The sequence below is a fragment of the Pimephales promelas genome, chromosome 3, assembly GCF_988280905.1.
Source record: "Pimephales promelas chromosome 3, fPimPro1.hap1.1, whole genome shotgun sequence".
Lineage (NCBI taxonomy): Eukaryota > Metazoa > Chordata > Actinopteri > Cypriniformes > Leuciscidae > Pimephales > Pimephales promelas.
The window spans coordinates 29,053,913-29,071,901 of record NC_142771.1 but is presented as its reverse complement, the minus strand read 5'-3'; the positions used below and the strand labels follow the sequence as shown (position 1 = coordinate 29,071,901).

Genomic DNA, 17,989 nt, shown 5'->3' with positions numbered 1-17,989 from the left:
GTTTAAGTGATAACTTATGAAGCGACCTTCTTTCTTAAAGGCTAAACTCTTGCCCAGCAGGGTGTTCATAACATCAGCCTAAACAGCAATATTGACTGCATAGCCAATGATAGACTTAAATTTGGTTATCTAGTGTGTGCCATCTTAATAATTGGATAAGTCAATAAAAAATTAATTTGAATGACACTTTAGATGTGTGTGAGAAAAAATGCGAGTGATCTATGCCTCACTGGTTACACTTTACAAGAAGGTCCCATTAGTTGATGTTACTTAATGATTTAATAACATTAACTGCAATGAGCGATAATGTTACACTTTATTTGTTACTGTGTAATTATGTATTTTAGTACTATTAATTACCACGTTCGTAGTATAGGGTTAGAAATATGGAAATTAGTTCCATTAATTAATTGTTATTCATCTAACATTTATGTTAATGTTAGTACATTGTTCATTGTGCATCTTATAAATTACAGCTTGCTTATATTCTTTCTAAATATGGATATCAATGTGATATTAAAGTAGATGTCTACATGCTGATAACAGATATGGAAGCTATAAGTAAAAAAAAAAACATAAATATGCAAAAATAACTGATGAGATCAAAAGAAAAGACAACTTTATGTGAGAAATATAGCCAAAATGGGACATCTACTGTATGTGCATTTCAGGATTAAACAGCACCACCAATAGAGGAACATGAGAGGTATACTGTCAGTCATGCAGCTCTATGGGGATGTTTGCTCATCTCAAAACACACGTTCTTTGAATCATATACTCTTGTCAGATGAGCTCCTCGTCTGGTATAATTCATCTCCAGCTATTTCCAGACATGGGAGTAGTAATATGCAAGCCTAACACAGATTAACCAGATACATTTACAAACTATTCTGCTCATAAAACAGCAGTCTATGATATGTTTTTCTTTACATGTAATACGCAGGTCCGGCTCTCTGATGAGGGGAAGTTTTCGAGAGGCCATTCTTTTTGTCGTCCTCCCATCATTTTTTTTAACTTTCCTGTTTCTCACATAGCTGTATTTCCTTCTATTAGAGCACACTGAGACAGGAACTGCCACCCCTGCCTCCCTCCCACAAGCTTTTTTCTGTCTTGCTCTCTTTTAGTCCCACACACTTTCTCATGTTCTCTCGGTTCATTTATCAGGGTGCAGTGTTTGACAGTAATCGTGTCTCTGGACAGTCTGTTTCAGTGTGGATGCTCTCTGGCTCAATCCTTTCCTCCGGTCAGTATCTTGTGGCTGCGGTGGGACGTCTACTTATATTGATCTTTTTGGGTTCACCTCCAGCTCAGGGGACTCAGGATGGAAGCAATAGCTATTTACAACTTTTGTGCTACGGAAAGTGATGAGCTTAGCTTTCAGAAGGGAGATGTCCTCAAGGTATGAACCGTTTTGAGTTGGATTATACACAGAGCTTTTGTTTGCTACAAATGATTTGATCTGGTCAAAACTTACTGGCTGTTCTTCCACTAGATCACTAATAAGGAAGATGATCCTAACTGGTACACAGCAGAGTTGGTTAACAGGAAGGGCTACGTACCTAAAAACTATATTAGCATCAGGCCACACACGTAAGTACAATTTTAAGTCGGTAAATCTTGGAAAATATTGTCTGGATCTGTGTTGCTATTGGTATTCACTTCTTATTATTCACTAAGCTAGAATGGTCCTGGGAATAAAAGCATATGTGTGATGTCTTTAATCTTATTTGATTTACCTACACTTTAAAAAATAAGCCTTAATTTTTACAGTAAAAAACAGCAGCTTGGGTTGCCAGAACTTTGCCGTTAAAGATATGGTTGCAACGTTATTGGTTTGCAACGTATTGGTATGGTTGCAACGTATTAGACTTAACTTACAATTTACAGTAATAAACCGTATTTCATTATCTGATATAAGCTGCACAGTGATTCGCACAAACATTAAAAACCATCATGGTAACACACATGAAATAAAAAAATGCAATATTTAACAACATTAAATGTATCATAAAACCCTAATGTACAAAAAAAAAAAAAAATTATGAGGAACCATAGTTATTTCAACAAAAATTGAGGAAATTGTGGGAATGTCAATTTACGGTTTCTCACTGTAAAGTATACAATGAGTTGTTCTTTTTCACTTTCAAAAACTGTAAATTTAACGGTATTTTACAGTAAAATTACATTAAATGTACCATGAGATCTATCAAAGTTATTTATAGTACGGAAACTTTCTGTTAACTGATTAACAGTTTTGCACAGCATCTTTTACTATTAAAATTATGATTATTTTTTTACAGTGCAGGGAATGTGGGAATGTCAAATTACGATGTTTCACCTTAAATTACACAAGTTGTTCTTTTTCACTTTCAAAAACTGTCAATTTAACGGTATTTTACAGTAAAATTACATTAAATGTACCATCAGATCTATCACAGTTATTTACCATATAAAGAAACTTTCTGTTAACCAATTAACGTTTTTTTTCACTGTAGAATTTTACAGAGTCTTTTGCCGTTAAAATCACAATCATTTTTTACAACAATGAGATTAAACTCGATTAAAATCAAATTCTTAATTTATAGCTCTACAGTGTCAGTTTATACCGTATACACCGTAAATCTCCATCCTAAATCTCCTATTAGGACATGTGTTTCCCACAAACACATATCAAGCAACAAAAACTTTTCAACACTGATAATAATAACCATTACTAATAACTGAGCACCAAAGCAGCATATTAGAATGCTTTCTTTAGGATCATGTGACAGTAAACAGCCAGACACATGTGGCCTGTCTATAGCTGTTGACTGCATCACTAATAGTGCTGTTGTTCCCCTCTATCTCGCCCACAGATGGTTTGCTGGCCGTATCTCGAGAAATGTAGCCGAGAATCGACTGCGCCATGAGAAACAGGGAAGCTTCTTAGTAAGAGAAAGTGAGAGTGCACCTGGAGAATTCTCTATGTCAGTGAGGTAAGACGCATCCCAACCTGCATAACCAAGTCTGCTCTATAAGCTGTTCCTGGGGGTCGCAATTTGTTGTTTGCTGCACCGCTCGTAAAAGTATAACTAGAATTTGAATAAGAAGATAGATTGTAGGGGCCATCAAAACTCATCTGACCTACTTTGCATGATAAGGATGCCAATATCCCCTTCTGCTTAAGAAAATGTATCATGAAGTTGTCTGAAAATGAAAGCATCAGAAAGCTATTTATGTCGGAGCAGAGATTTCATTTAAAATTCATCAAACGCGCTGGGATCACATTATTATTCTGCTCGACTTGTTACCATCCACTTCTTGATGGCTGAGTTGGGTTTGGATGGCAGAGGCAGTCTGGGATCCTGGGAATGAGTCTGGAGCAGGGCTGGCCTCAGGTGTGGAGGCACCGGCTAGGCTTATTGTGAAATTAAACACACCCTAAGAAGGGGACTTGGCAGCTGGTCTGCAGGTCCAGGGCTAATGTGACTCGCTACAAATGATCTATCCATGATGCATTCCTTGAGAAAGCCCTCTCTGCCAATTCAGATTACTAATCAGATTGTCTAAGTAAACGCTGTAAAGGGAATAAATATAAATTCTGTCATAATTTACTCACCCTCAAGTTGTTTCAAACCTGTATGAATTACTTTCTTCAGCTGAACACAAAGGAAGATAAAGAATGTCGGTGACCAGACAGTTGATGGACCCCATTGACTTAAAAGTCATAATACAGGTTTTAAACAACTTGAGGTTGAGTAAATGATGACAGAATTTTTATTTTAAAGTGAACTATTCCTTTAAATGACAAATCAAGGTCATAGTGCAAAATAAGCAATGCGATGCATGGAATGCCTTTGATTTTAAAAAATTGGGCATTATTGTCCAATGTCATCTTTGAAGCAGGTTAATTTGACAAGACTGCAAGAAACATTATTTTATTTTTCATATCACTCATCTTCCTGCATATTTCATTTTTCTCTGAGACCATGGCAGCATTTTAAAGAAGATATCCAGTGATTTTGAAAATAATAAGAAATGTTTCTTGAGCAGCAAATCATCATATTAGAATCATTTCTGAAGGATCAAGAGACAGCAGTAATGATGCCATTTCTTTTCTCAGACAAGGTGGCATCCTCTGCTGTTTGCAGGGGATCAGTCAGGTCTGTTAACACCAAGGCCTGGTACTAATTAGAAGGTGCTGTATCTATTCTGGCCCTGTGCCACAGGCCTACTCACTCCACTTGGCCAAATGAAGATGAAATTATGAAAACCCAGCAGTGAAATTTCTAGTATTGAGTGAACCATCTGTCTGTCTTTAAATGGGACACAGACTAACTCAACCACAAAACAGGCCATAAGCTTGGATGGCTTGAATGGATCATTGCAATCAATATATATTTGATCACATTGCTAAAGCAAACATCCTGAAACCAACCCCCTGATACCAAATTAAAGGTGTAGTTCACTTTAAAAAACAAAGTTTGCAGATAATTTACTCCTCCCCATGTCATCCGAGATGTCCACGTCTTTCTTTCTTCAGTCAAAAAGAAATTAAGGTTTTTGATGAAAAAATTCCAGGATTTTCTCCATATAATGGACTTCAATGGGTACCAAACGGTTCAAGGTCCAAATGAGAGTTTCAGTGCAAACTGCAAACTGTTCAAAGGGCTTTAAACGATTCCAGACAATGAATACGGGTCTTATCTAGCAAAACGATCGCTCGTTTAAAAAATAAATAAAAACTTTAAGTTTTATAAGCACAAATCGAACTCGTTCATCAAAATGAACAAGTCATTTATTTTTGAAATGACCGATCGTTTCGCTAGATTAGACACTTATTCATCGTCTGGTGTCGTTTAAAGCGCTTTGAAGCTGCAATAAAACTGTCATTTGGACCTTGAACCGTTTGGTTCCCATTGAAGTGCATTATATGGAGAAAATGGTTATATATGGTTTTCATCAAAACCTTAATTTCTTTTCGACTGAAGAAAGAAAGACATGGACATCTTGGATGACATGGGGGGGGGGGGAGTAAATTATCAGCAAACGTTTTTATAAAGTGAACTACTCCTTTAAACTCTTCCTCCTAAGTGCACCTCACTTTTTGTAATACAGGCATAAAACATGGGTCTTGTTGAGATGTGTGCTATTTTCATGCCTGGCTGACAATAAAAACTAATGCAATAAAATTGCAACCTACCTCTTATCAACATGCTAAAAATACCTATAACACCTCCGCAGTCAGAAGACTTGCATGCAGTAACACCCTAGCAGTAATTATTAGTAATTAGTAATTACCCTTAGTAATTATCAGAACATCCTAGCAACCAAATGTTAATGTTTTTCTGACAGAGTGGTTTAATTATGTTGCTTAATAAGAGTCAAAACACAGAGTAGTTCAGCCTGTCAATCATCTTCAGTGAAAGGAGAGAATGCCAGCAAGCAGGTAATCCTGCATTTGGGGAGCTAAAAATGCAACTGGGCTGTTCCCAGATAAAATCATTAAACTTTCAATCACAGAGATATTCAAATAAAACAGCAGTAAACTGAAGACCATGCAACACACCACAGCCATTTGCCGTTACCTCAACACATGCGAGATCTAGACTACCTTGCCTTGCTACAAACCACAACAGCACTGAAGATTTAAGCACTGAATGTAGGTCATTGTTAATGACACTGATGGCTGAGAGATTTGACAGGATCTGCTGATGAATCACCAACTCATGTCCATCTATATTTAAGTACTGTTTCTGCCCTCAACCTCATATCCTGCAGGCCATTAGTGGCATGACTCACAAGAAAACTAAACGCAGCTTCTTATATGCTTTTATTTTGAGTATAAAGCATTACATTGGAAATGATCTGCACTTGTTATCAGACTTTATTTCTGTTAAAACAACCTAATTTAGACTTGTGACTCAATTCAAGAGTGTGCTTGCGACTAGTTTAATCAGCCCTTCGATAGCACTGACGTTCAGGAAGCTTTTGCAGGAAGTACAATATTACACATTGACAGTCACAAGCTTTTACAGTCACAAGATTTAAAAACAAGCTCTCCCAACATTACGGTTTTCACTGTTTTTGTGTGTTTGCAGGTAAACTAAGTGACAAATGAGTTTGATAGCTCCAGAAAGCAGAGAGATGTGTATCATTGTGAGCTCACAAAAATGAGATGAGATGACTCATGCTTTTACCTTTGATCTACTTTACTTTGAAATGTCAAGATTTCTTATTAATATTCATGATGCTCAATTAGTCTTTATACATGCCTTTGTCATACAGTTGAAAGAAGAAAGTTTGCTGTTTCAAATGCTGAATTATTTATATGTTCTCACAGCTTTGAAAAGTATATTTGCAGTCATCAAGGAGCTTTCAAACATAGCACAACCAAAGACACATCTAAACTTTTTTTAAGACATGCTGACTAATTGTTGTGAAATGTTTGGCCTGCACCAAGTACAGCTGTACAGATTCTAAAATTAAAAAAAAAAAATAAGGGCGGATGTTTAACATCGTGTCTACACCAGACGCGAGCGGTGCAATGCGATGTGACAAAAGACAACACAGCCCATTGTACGGTCCTTACAGTTTTGAATCTGTATCATGACCCTTTAAAAAAAAAAAAAAAGCAGCAAATTCTTCCTGTGAAATGTTTTGGTTTAAAAGTGAGAGTTTTGTTTGAAGCATTGCCAAATGGTTATAGCCTATATTTAGTTTGATTCGTTCAAAAAAGTATGAATTTTATTGTACCGGTAATTTCAGCATTGCTCAAAATGGAATTACTAAAAGCTAACAATAAAATAAAAGCTGAATCAAAATAGTATTAAATACTATGATATAAACAGGCTAAAACAACAATGGTTTGGAAAACCTGTTTGGAAACAGTCATTAATGCAATTCCATTTGTGGCCACTAGTGGCACAGAAGTGTCACTGCACTGCATGAAATGAGGGTTTATTCTGTATTGCTATGTGTTTATTTTGAATCTTGGTCTCTTCTTACCAGCTATGGGGATCACGTACAGCATTTCAAGGTGTTAAAGGATAGAGATGGCTATTACTTTATTTGGGAGGAGATTTTCCCTTCCTTAAATCAACTTGTGGAATTCTACAAGACCAACAGCATTGCAAGGGAAAGGACTGTGTTTCTGAGGGATACAGAAGATGCACTAAAGGTAATACAACACTTATATTATTCTTATGAAAATATTTTGTACTGGGTACCAACATTTTGCCAACAGAAATTAAAATGTCATACTTCTAAAATGAAAGCCGGGTTTGTTTTTTTGTTTTTTGAGCAAGACAATGTTGGTTTAATGGGAAAAGACAGCAAATTTGTAAAAACATAGTATTCAGATTTGTGAGCACAGAAGTGATTACTTAAAGTGAAGCATGTTTACACTTTCAAGGCTGCATTGTAAATTAAATTGGTAACACTTTACAATAAGTTTCATTAGTTAACATTAGTTAATGTATTAACAAACTAATACATTTGTTATTGTATTTGTTAATCTTTGTTAAAATTAGTTAATAAAAATACAGTCAATCATTGTTTGTTCATGTTAGTTCACAGTGCATTAACTAATGTTAACAAGATTTTAATAATGTATAGTAAATATTGAAATTAACATTAGCAAAGATTAACAAATGCTGTATAATTGCAGTTCAGTTCATGCTAATTATTAATGTTAATAATGAACCTTATTTTAAAGAGTTTCCATTACATTTATAATAATAATTCATATCCGATTGCCATTTATCCAAATGACATGTAATCCACACCAGGAAAAACACACTAATCCGTTATGAAACTATGAAATATATATCAGGTGTCATCATAATAGTATAACAGTAAAAAAGGACCTAAATGTGGAAAATGTGAAGGTAGGCACAGCAATAATGACCTTTGTCTGTTATTGTTTCCCATCAGTGGCCCCATCACGCACATGCCCTGTTTGACTTCAATCCAGAGCACAACTCCCAGCTGCACTTCCTGCGGGGTGATGTCATAGAGCTGCTGGACTGCTCAGATTCTCAACGCTGGAAAGGTCGTTGCCGTGGACGTGTGGGCTTTTTCCCCCCTGAGTACGTCCAGCTGACTCAATGACTCTGAAGGACAATAACAACAACACTGTGTGTACATAGCAGTAGTCGATTGTTAGCATATTTCACTGGTTTAATACGACAGGAATCATCAAGCCAAGTGTGTTTGAAAATGACTGTGGAACATGCAAACATACCGAAATGGACATTTACCAAAACGTAATCATGCTGTTGACACTAAGATGACACATTTCAGCTTTATAGGATAAAAGCCGTCAAATTATCCAGCATCACTGAACAAAAAATAATATCCATTACTGTAGTGTATTAATATAGATTTTGAATTGTAGTATTAATATATCTCTTCACTGCACTTTGCTTACAAATTTGGATATTAACTCAAACATTTCTTCAATCAATTTGTCTGTGTATGTTGTTTATAACCGTTGTCGATGTCTTTTGATGTAAATGTTAGCATTATAATGACTGAATTTAAACGAGTTAATATGCACATGTCAATAATTTTCAGTTTGGGCACAAAATGTCTATGATCAAGCCGGGAAATGACTAAACTGATATGAAATTACTAAGCTCAAGTAGTTTTCGTCTTCCATTATTTCAAAATCTGATGTGCTGCAAAGTCAAATGGAGTCCTAAGGAGATTAGATATGAGGAGACATTTTGTAAGTAGCCTAAAGAGAATAGTTTTATGAGTAAAACATGGTTAATTTCACTTTTTAATACATAAATTACACACAATAATACATCAGATGTGAATTTTGTAAACCAATGTGTGCCAACCAAACACATGGGCGACAACAATTTCTAATTTGCAAAAGATGTAAACTAACTTTATCATCATTGCTGTAGCTGTAGGCCTAGTCCTTATTAAACAACGCATGATGGCATAATTAGCATACATTAGAATGCAAACATAAATATGAATGATTTATTCAATGGCCCATGTTTTAAATAACTGTATATATGAAGCAGTTTCATGTCTTTTTGATGTTTTCAGAACTATCAGATGACAGCAAGCTCTGACTGCACCATTTTTTGTATCATTTTAAATAATTAAAAAAAAATCGACAAAGACTTAAATTAAAAATAATAAACTTATATTTACAAGTATTGCACAACATAGCTGATCATTTTACCTTCAAACTGGCATAGAAAACTTCCCAACTACTGATTAGTAGGCTACCATAAAGCTTGTTGGGCTTCTTTTACAATTGGTTGATAGTCAGTCACGTGACTGAGGTGTTTGCGCTTACCTGTACTTGCATCTGTGCGTGAAGTACTGAACACACATTCTTGACAGGATCAACAATGAGCAGAAGCGAGAGCGCGTGACTTAGTTTTTTTTTTATTATTAATATATAATATTTATTTAACGTTGTTGTTTAAAATAGTTGAACTAAACTTACTCAATTACAAAAAGCCTACGCAAAAGAATTTTAAATGCTGTTAAAATTAACGCTGAGTTCAAGTAATGGCACTTTCACAGGTTCAGTGCCTTGATGACAATCACATCAACTTACGCACTAACGAGTCCAAGCCGGAGTTCTTTTACAGCGAGGAACAGAGGATCGCACTGGAGACCCTCATACAGGACGGACAGGACGCCTTTGAGGACTACATCAAAACACAGAACATCCGCTGCTTTTTATCGGACCTTGAACTTGAGAGGATTCTCAATACTGTGGAGGTGTATAGCCCGGGTTCCCACGACAATGACGCTGAACTGTACGGGGAAAGTGATGGGGAAGAGCTTTCCCTGCAGTACTGGCCCGACCGCTCGGACTACTCGATCCCACAGTTGGACATCGGGTGGCTGGACCGGGTGTCCTACCGCGGAGTGACGCGTGCCCAAGTGTACACTCAACCCCCTTATGAGGGTCAGCCACATATTAAGGAGGTCGTTAGAAAAATTATCGGTCAAGCACAGAGGGTAGGTAGGGGATAAAACTTATATATGATTTTGTGATTTCTGTTGTTACTCACCTGTGAGTTGTGAATAGTAAGACACTGACCAAAGTCCAGTGAACATGTAGATCTTTTACACGTGTGCTCAATCTCATAAAACAGGCTTACGTCATTATCAGCACTCTGCTTCATAAGGATGGGTACCTTCTGAAACTTTGACTTTAAAATAATAAAGTGAAAATTTAAAACACTTCATCATATAATGATACACATATTAAGTAAATGATAATATAGGCCAATCAATAATTAACAAAACTAAATTTTATTTGTGCACTTAGTTCACGTTGAAATTTTAACATTCTGAATCTAATTTAAATAAACTATGTTTTGTCAGATCTTGCCTCTTTTTTTCTTATCATCACAAATTAGTATGCTGGTATTCCAATTTGTAATAAAGAAAATATATGATTGGATCTTACAGCTTTTATTTGGGATAGTCCTGACAGTGTCCCATGCACTTTCCCAAAATCTGCTGTTGTGCTTAGCCTACTTTGAATACATTTTTCAAGAATGTCCATTTTTTTCATCTGTGTGCACAGTTTTATTTGCATGAATAAACATTTGGATTACAGTGTGTTTTTGACAGATATATTACTATGTGCTGTCTCTTTTTACCTCAAAGTCCTTGTGTTTTCATTAATGCTTGTCCCTTTTGCAGGTTATTGCAATTGTCATGGACTTGTTCACAGATATTGACATCTTCAAAGATCTTCTTGATGCAAGCTACAAGCGAAAGGTTGCCGTGTACATTATGCTGGAGGCCACCGGTGTAAAGCATTTTCTGAGAATGTGTGAGAAAGCAGGCATGCACACTGGACACCTCAAGGCATGTCACAATTAATATTAGAAAATCATTTGACTGACAAGTTAAGATTAAATATGTATTAGCGGAAAAGAAACATATTATTAAAAGCCTGCAGTTTAATGAGTAGAAACAATCGAGAGATAACTTAAGTTCTACAAATCAGAAAGTCTAATTTTCCAATCAGCCTGAGGCAACTGTGAGCGCTTATGACAAATGATGGTCTTGTTTTGAGACTGAAGCAGATTTTTGCTGATGCTAGATAATTTTGCAACACATTTTTGAAATAACATAAAATTGTACACTGTATACTTTTGTCTGTGTATCACCTAAAAACAACACAAACCCAACAACAAACAGGAAATTGAAATACTGAAATGTGAATAGTGATAAAGGCATGATACAATAGGCGGATCTTTTGTGACGTCATTGTTTATGTTTGTTGCCTTCCATCATGGGAATCGTGTGGCAGGAAACACTAGATACCTGTAATTTGATTGTTTTACACGTTTGGAGGAGGATTTAGAGAAGAGGATGGTTCACTCTTGCTGTGTGGTCGATTGTACGGCTTGTTGGGGGCCTGGTAAAAAGTTTTTAATTTCATTTTCAATAAATAAATAAATAAAAACACTGATCAATGAAGACTTACCAGGCTTTGCAGTCGCAAAGAGCAGTGATTATTTCGCCGATCTACATTTTGCTTCGTTTCGCTCGGACATTTAACGGCGTACACATACACGCATAGCTCAAAATGCATAGAGATAACACCCCACTTGATTCGAAAGTGGCGTGTATGTTTACGCAAAAGTCATGATGTCATGTTGCTTTTAGCGCTATCACTGCTTTCTGTTTGGCAGAAAAGATCGGCCCAACTTTTCGAGAAAAAAAATAATCATAGGCCTCCAGACTTTTGAAAGCTTTTAATCTTTCATGAGTGAAGGGTCCAGGGGTTTCTATTAAATAAGAATAAATGTCTCCCCAGCAGATTGGTGGCCAAGACACGGGCGAGTCGGACCAATGTTTTTTGACATCCCAAATCCCATATGGGCTTTAACTTCGATTTTGTCACCAATACAAATTTTGAGCTTCTCTCCAGAGTCCAAACCTCCTCCAGTCTTCAGATATTAAAGTGCTTATATATATTGTGGATTTTGCCTTCTAACTCTCTTGAATAAATGGAATTTTTTACCTATACTTCAACCGATCATTTCTGTTATACCACAATATTTGTCTGACTTTTGCATTAATGTTGTATTAAGTTGCTATTGTGAGAGTTGTGAGATATTTTTTTCATCCATGCATTAACCAAACATGCTGAACTCTCTTCTTCCATCAGAATTTGAGAGTGCGTAACATCAGAGGGGCACAATTTTTCAGTCGATCCTCAAAGAGAGTGTGTGGAAGCCAAAGCCAGAAGTTCATGTTTATTGACGGAGACAAAGCAGTATCTGGGTCATATAGGTAAGTGTGGTCAACCCAGTTTAACAAGGTTAGACCTAACCTAATTCATTATTCTATTAGCCAAATACATCCGTAATATACATAATTAATCAAATTTAAAAAAGGTTTTCTTTATTTTCAGTTTCACGTGGTCTGCCTCTAGATTGGACAGAAACGTCATCACTGTTCTCTCTGGCCAAGCAGTCGAAACATTTGACGCATTGTTTCAGGACATGTATGTGATGTCTAATGAAGTGTGCCTGAGCAAGATTAATCTGATCAGTGAGCCTGAACCTGAGTTCCTCCCTCAGGCGGTACCAACTCTACTTCCCTCAGCAACCAAGGCACTCAAGCTCATTAACCCAAAATACACTTTGGTCTTTAACTGTGCTTTCACTACCAATGGACCTATAACTGACCAGACAAGTGCCAAGAACAGCATTTCCAAGAATCAGACAGAAGTCATCAAACAAATCAAAGACACCCCAGTGGTGCCATCTGTTCACCCGGGACTTCTAAACATTGAAAAAGCGAACATGATCAATTATGTGCCGACCTGGCCTGATCCTGACCCAACGAGTGATGTCATTGGTTTCATTAACATAAGAGACTCCAACAAGCCATTGCAAGCTCACCTAATGCGCTCAGAGCTCTTTGAAGTGTCTCAAGCTATCCGATTCAGCGATCCTTTTCTTGAGCCAAAGGAGTCTATATATCTGAGGGCTTGTCCTGGAATCATATCCCAAACTCCCTCTGATCCTGAAGCTCCAGCACAGAATCAAACATCAGGAGAAGCTCAGAAGAATTTTGATCCAAATCAACATCAAACAAGCAGCCGGAGTGAGGATCTTATCTTGCCTGTGGATAAGCCAGAAACTCTGCATGTGCTTGCCTGTCATAAAGTTGATAAAGAGGAACCGTGTGGAATGGAAAAAGACATCTTTGACATCTCTACATCTTTGCAGACTAAAAACATTCACTCTCCCAATGCAATTGCGAATGTGTCTTTTACTCAAGACGAAAGAGTCTCAGATACAAAGCAAACCGTGGTTACTCCACAACCTCTGAAATGTCCTGCTCAAACCTCTGAGGATCTTGACATTAAATCATCATCAGGAGTGGACAACAAATCTCATTGTGACTTATTTGCAGTCCCAGACACCCCTTTTGTTAAGCAATGCCTTGATGACCAAGTCTTAATTGATGTTGCCACTCAAGAACACAGATATACAAAACCAGAGACAAACCAAAATGGCTGTTATGGTACACAAATGTCTAACTGTGATTCCAGCATCTCTTCATTGTCCGATGTATACTATGATTGTTTTAGCCCTGTTGCTGACTTAAGGTCTTTAGGAGATTTTTTTGTGGCTGAAAAAACACAAGAATCTTTGCATAATGCAATCAGAAATGATCATCAAGAGCAGGAATTTCCTCATTCAAATTCATCCCCAACTCAAGATCGCACAGATTTGGATCCTAAACAGACCTTGTTTACTCCAAAAATTTTGAAAAGCTCTTGCAGTATTGTCTTCAACTTCTTATCTACAGAGTTCAAAACAACAAATGCAACTTCCGAAACCACCTTTGCCCAAGAAAGTGACAAAGTTCTCACAATAAATGATAGTAGACTACCAGTTAAAGATAGTGAAATCAGATATTTCTCACAGACTCCTAATGGTTGCTTCAACGTCTCTTCAACTTCAGAGGAATACTTTGAATGCAATGACACACTAGGTTTGAATCCAAATATTAATGGTATGGATCATGAGAAACCAAGCTCAGTTGAGGACTTCAGCCTGAATGAACCTCTGGAAATACTGAAGCCCGTACTGGAAGATGAGAAACTATTTGAGGTAAGCTGTCAGAGCATGAAAGAAAAAGATGAACCTAAAATGGATTCTGGACAGGAGCAGCCTGAATTTCAACACATACTAAAAATAACAACTGACAGTCACCTAGTGGTAGATGAAATTAAGGCAGTTTTAGGGTCTGAGGATATTACTCAAACTCAACTGAATAAGAAAAATCACAGACACAAAAAACAAGTGTCTGAAGTTACCTCAGAGCCAGTAGTAGAAAGCAAATCAATGAGTAATTGTTTACAAGAACATAAGATAAGTGCATTTCAGGAGAAATCAGAGATACAGAACAAGGCAGAATCTGCCGAGAAAGTCAAAAAAGACTTAAAACTTGATGCAAGTCTAGATTTAGTGTGTGAGGAATCACTCCGAGACTTACAATCTGACATAAGTCTGCATTTAATATGTCAGGACTTACAATCTGAGGTAAGTCTAGATGTAAACTGTATAAGACAGTCTGTAAAGTTAGCTGAGACAACTGCAAAACTGCAACTGCAGGATTTACAACCTGAGGTAAGTCTAGATTCAGTATGTGAGGGACAATCTGCACACTTACTAGAAACAACAACTATACCGCCACAACAGGACCCACAGTCCGAGGAAAGTCCAGATTTAATACTCAAACCACATTTGGGAACAGGCAGTGAATCTAGAAGCTCAATACTGCAAGTTAAAGCAGATATAACTTCTGTAATTCCAGAGGAGACCAGGGTAACAAAGTCTGTCGAGTTGCCTAAGAGTGAGGAACTGCCAAATCCAATGACTTATTTAGATTCTGGATCAAATCATCCACCCAACCTCAAATCTGAAGAGCACTTACGGCTGCAGAATGATGAGGCCAGTCCAGCAGTGTTAAAGATAAACTCTGAGGAGCACAATCCTCAAGAGAAACTGCCTGAACAGTTTGAAACCATTGTGCTGTTGATATTAGAGGATTCGGACCCCCAAGAGACAGAGCGGAACAGTTCTGATCCCATAAGACCAAGAGCTGCACTGAGCAAAGAAACAAAGTTCAGCAAAACAGAGCCTATTGAACCAAAAACGGCAAATGATAGAAAACGTAAAGAAAATAAGATTGGTCATGATGTTTACAGTAGGAACCCATCAGCTCTGGTTGAGAAGAAACAAGAAGGGGAACATATTTGTACAAGTCAAATGAACAAGATCCTGCCAGAGGCTAAATCCAAGGAGTGTCTGATTAGGAAGGTAAGAATTTCTTATTGTACTACCATCAAGAAGCAAGTGCTAGTTCAATTAGAAATCAATTTGGAGAACTGCATTGAGGATAATATCACTAAAAAATGTTCTGTTCTTCATCCTAGCAACCACATCAAAAATCATCCAGAATTCCTATTCAAGCAAGAGGAGGGTTAACTAAGTTAACTATCAGCAAAGCAGACACTCGCTCATTCAGGCTGCAAGCTCCTAAAGCTGGCTTGCATAGCAAGCTGCCATCACTTGAAAAACCACGGGGGCAAAATAAGCCTAGCCTTACATTATTTCCATCTCCTGAAGAATTGTCCACTGGAGGAATCGCTCCAGTTAGGTCAACACTAATTCCCCAGAGACCCCCTCGCACAGTCCCCTCACCAAACAGTCCCATCTCTCCCCAAAAACAGCCTCAGGTCCAGCTGATTGCACCTAGGATCAGGCAGTCAGACCAGCCAAGCGTTTCCAGGAAACGTTCTGCATCCATTACAAAATATAGCTGCTCTTCTTCCGGAATTGTATGTCCAGGACAAGTAAAGAAGCAGGCGTTTAAAGGGTCTCCACCAAGCAAGCAACTAGAATAAGGGAACAAAGTGCAGTTCGAATTTATGGTTCATACTGACTTCATAAAATTATAATGATGTTCAATAGAAATCAAAAAGCCACTGTTACTTTAGTAGTTAATTGAGTTGTTTTATTCATTCCATTTAGCAAACAGCATTTCGCTCCTCTACAATGCACTCAAGCTAACAGGGTTTTCCCTATACAAACAGGTTTTTCTAAAGTGAACGTTTTATGTAAATTGCCGACACAGACTTTTAGATAAAGCTTTATGATTGTCCCTAAAGTTGTTAATATGTAAATCCTTTATTTTCTTACATTCAATTTATTGTAAATGATCAATTATGGACCTCATTAAATCATCACATATAGTTCACCATTTGCATTACATGTTATTTCCTGATTCTTTTATGGGCTGATTTTAGTTAGTTGGCATACTAAAGGAAATGGATATGAGTGTTACTCATTTAGATTGAGGTCAAAAAACCCCAGACTGTACAAACGCATATATTGAATTATTGAAACAGACCTTCGAGTTCACTTGATTATGGCTGGACTTTATTCCCTTATTTAATTATATGAAAACGCTTTACCAATCGTTGCTACTTATTGAAGCAGATTCAAACATGATTTAACCTTATTACACACCATAACCTCATTCAGTTTGGCTACTTTTTAAGTTATTCTTAGGTGGCCTGGGTCTGTCAGTGTTCTTGTGGTGTCAGCCACCATCTTTATCCCAATGTAATTTTCCGGAAACTCCAGATTTAATCACATATAATTTATAGTTCAAGTGAAAAACAGTTGTGTGCTGAGCCTGAACTAAGAGCACACATGCAAAGATGGGCCAGACAAGCAACTGCCACTGAGACGATAAGGATGCTAATGCTAACAGATATCTTAGTCCATGTAATAAAGACCTTCTTGTGTTAACAAACCATCCAGAAGAATGAATAATACTTTCGACTGACTGGTAACGGGTTTTAATTTAAATACCAGGAAGTCTAAAAACTTTTCTCAGAAATTTGCTTTTGTTGACTGGTCTTCTCTTCTGTGGTAGACTGTAGTTTTACAAAGTGTTAAGGCCATAACTCTAGGAACCTTTGCTGGGTAATTTACATGGAAGTTAGATTAGTCATCCAAAAATATTTCCAATAAAGTCTACTTCAGTTTTATGGTTACAGAGCATATTTAGTTAATTTGGCAAAGGCCTACTTGAGATTTCATAAAGAAGAGCATCACCATACCTCACACCTAACCGAAGAATGCTTATAATTGTTCATGCTTATAATGTGTTCCTGCCAGTTTAGTAATGGTGCAGTTGCAGTTTGTTTTGCTAACAAGAAAGTTTTGATTTTTTTAAAGGGATAGCTCAATTCAGTCATCCGAATGTATGTAATTCAGTAGGGTCCAAAACAACATTGGACTATTATGACTTTCATTGTATGGACAAAAAAAAAAAAAAATCACCACTTTTTTCTTATCATCATCTTTTATGTTTTACAGAAGAAGGAAGTCTTACAAGTTTGTAAAAGATTAGGGTGAGTGAATAACATAAATTTTTCTTTTTTTTTTCGACTGAACTATCCATTTGAAGATAGGTTTGAGCTAGGATTTGTGGGCAACTCAAGACTTGTCACTCACTAAATTCTGTCTGTATTTTAAAGAACAATCATTAAGTAAATGATTATTAAGCTTGGTAAAAGAGGAAATATCAGGATTTTGTTACTTCCCTGTGAAACTAGCCGCAAGATTACTTGGGTGATACATCTTAAGCTTTGTAGAGCGGTACTTTCCCATTACAGACGTTTTTGCTGAAGCAGATCTTTTCCATATCCATGACAGAAGTGCTGGTATCTTCTGCCCTCAGGGTGCTAGAGTCATTATGCAAACAGGAACAGTCTGTATCGTCTAACTCTGCTTATCTGTGTCATTTAATGAAATTAATAGAACCGTAGGGAATCTTTAAATCCTTTTAAAACCCCAACTTTTATTTTCCTTTAAAGGGATAGTTCACCCAAAAATGAAAATTAAGTCATTTATTACTCACCCCCATGCTGTACCAACCCCGTAAGACCTTCGTTCGTCTTCGGAACACAAAT

The 17,989-nt window shown here is 37.0% G+C and overlaps 2 protein-coding genes across 3 annotated transcripts; both read left to right on the top strand.

Annotated features, from left to right (window-relative positions):
• The first annotated feature begins 1,084 nt into the window (after nt 1-1,084).
• On the top strand, nt 1,085-8,624 carry grapa (GRB2 related adaptor protein a). Its single transcript, XM_039687141.2, has 5 exons — nt 1,085-1,399; nt 1,493-1,590; nt 2,856-2,975; nt 6,991-7,159; nt 7,915-8,624. The coding sequence occupies exons 1-5, from the start codon at nt 1,322-1,324 to the stop codon at nt 8,089-8,091; spliced, it is 642 nt and encodes a 213-aa protein (XP_039543075.1). The 5' UTR covers nt 1,085-1,321; the 3' UTR covers nt 8,092-8,624.
• Nucleotides 8,625-8,760: 136 nt separating this feature from the next.
• On the top strand, nt 8,761-17,211 carry sack1ga (scaffolding CK1 anchoring protein Ga). 2 transcript variants are annotated; one of them, XM_039687140.2, is made up of 5 exons: nt 8,761-9,978; nt 10,672-10,839; nt 12,152-12,276; nt 12,398-15,323; nt 15,440-17,211. In XM_039687140.2, the coding sequence occupies exons 1-5, from the start codon at nt 9,520-9,522 to the stop codon at nt 15,908-15,910; spliced, it is 4,149 nt and encodes a 1,382-aa protein (XP_039543074.2). In that variant the 5' UTR covers nt 8,761-9,519; the 3' UTR covers nt 15,911-17,211. The 2 variants fall into 2 exon arrangements, with proteins under 2 accessions (XP_039543074.2, XP_088984844.1); XM_089128718.1 differs by lacking the exon at nt 15,440-17,211 and having other exon boundaries at nt 12,398-14,111; nt 14,818-14,916.
• Nucleotides 17,212-17,989: the final 778 nt, after the last annotated feature.

Bases quoted from the DNA above. Each gene is read 5' to 3' on its own strand.
- grapa (XM_039687141.2), top strand. From the start codon at position 1,322: ATGGAAGCAATAGCTATTTACAACTTTTGTGCTACGGAAAGTGATGAG. The intron at 1,591-2,855 runs GTAAGTACAATT...TCTCGCCCACAG, and splicing joins ATTAGCATCAGGCCACACAC to ATGGTTTGCTGGCCGTATCT. The intron at 2,976-6,990 runs GTAAGACGCATC...TCTTCTTACCAG, and splicing joins GAATTCTCTATGTCAGTGAG to CTATGGGGATCACGTACAGC.
- sack1ga (XM_039687140.2), top strand. From the start codon at position 9,520: ATGGCACTTTCACAGGTTCAGTGCCTTGATGACAATCACATCAACTTA. The intron at 10,840-12,151 runs GCATGTCACAAT...TTCTTCCATCAG, and splicing joins TGCACACTGGACACCTCAAG to AATTTGAGAGTGCGTAACAT. The intron at 12,277-12,397 runs GTAAGTGTGGTC...CTTTATTTTCAG, and splicing joins GCAGTATCTGGGTCATATAG to TTTCACGTGGTCTGCCTCTA.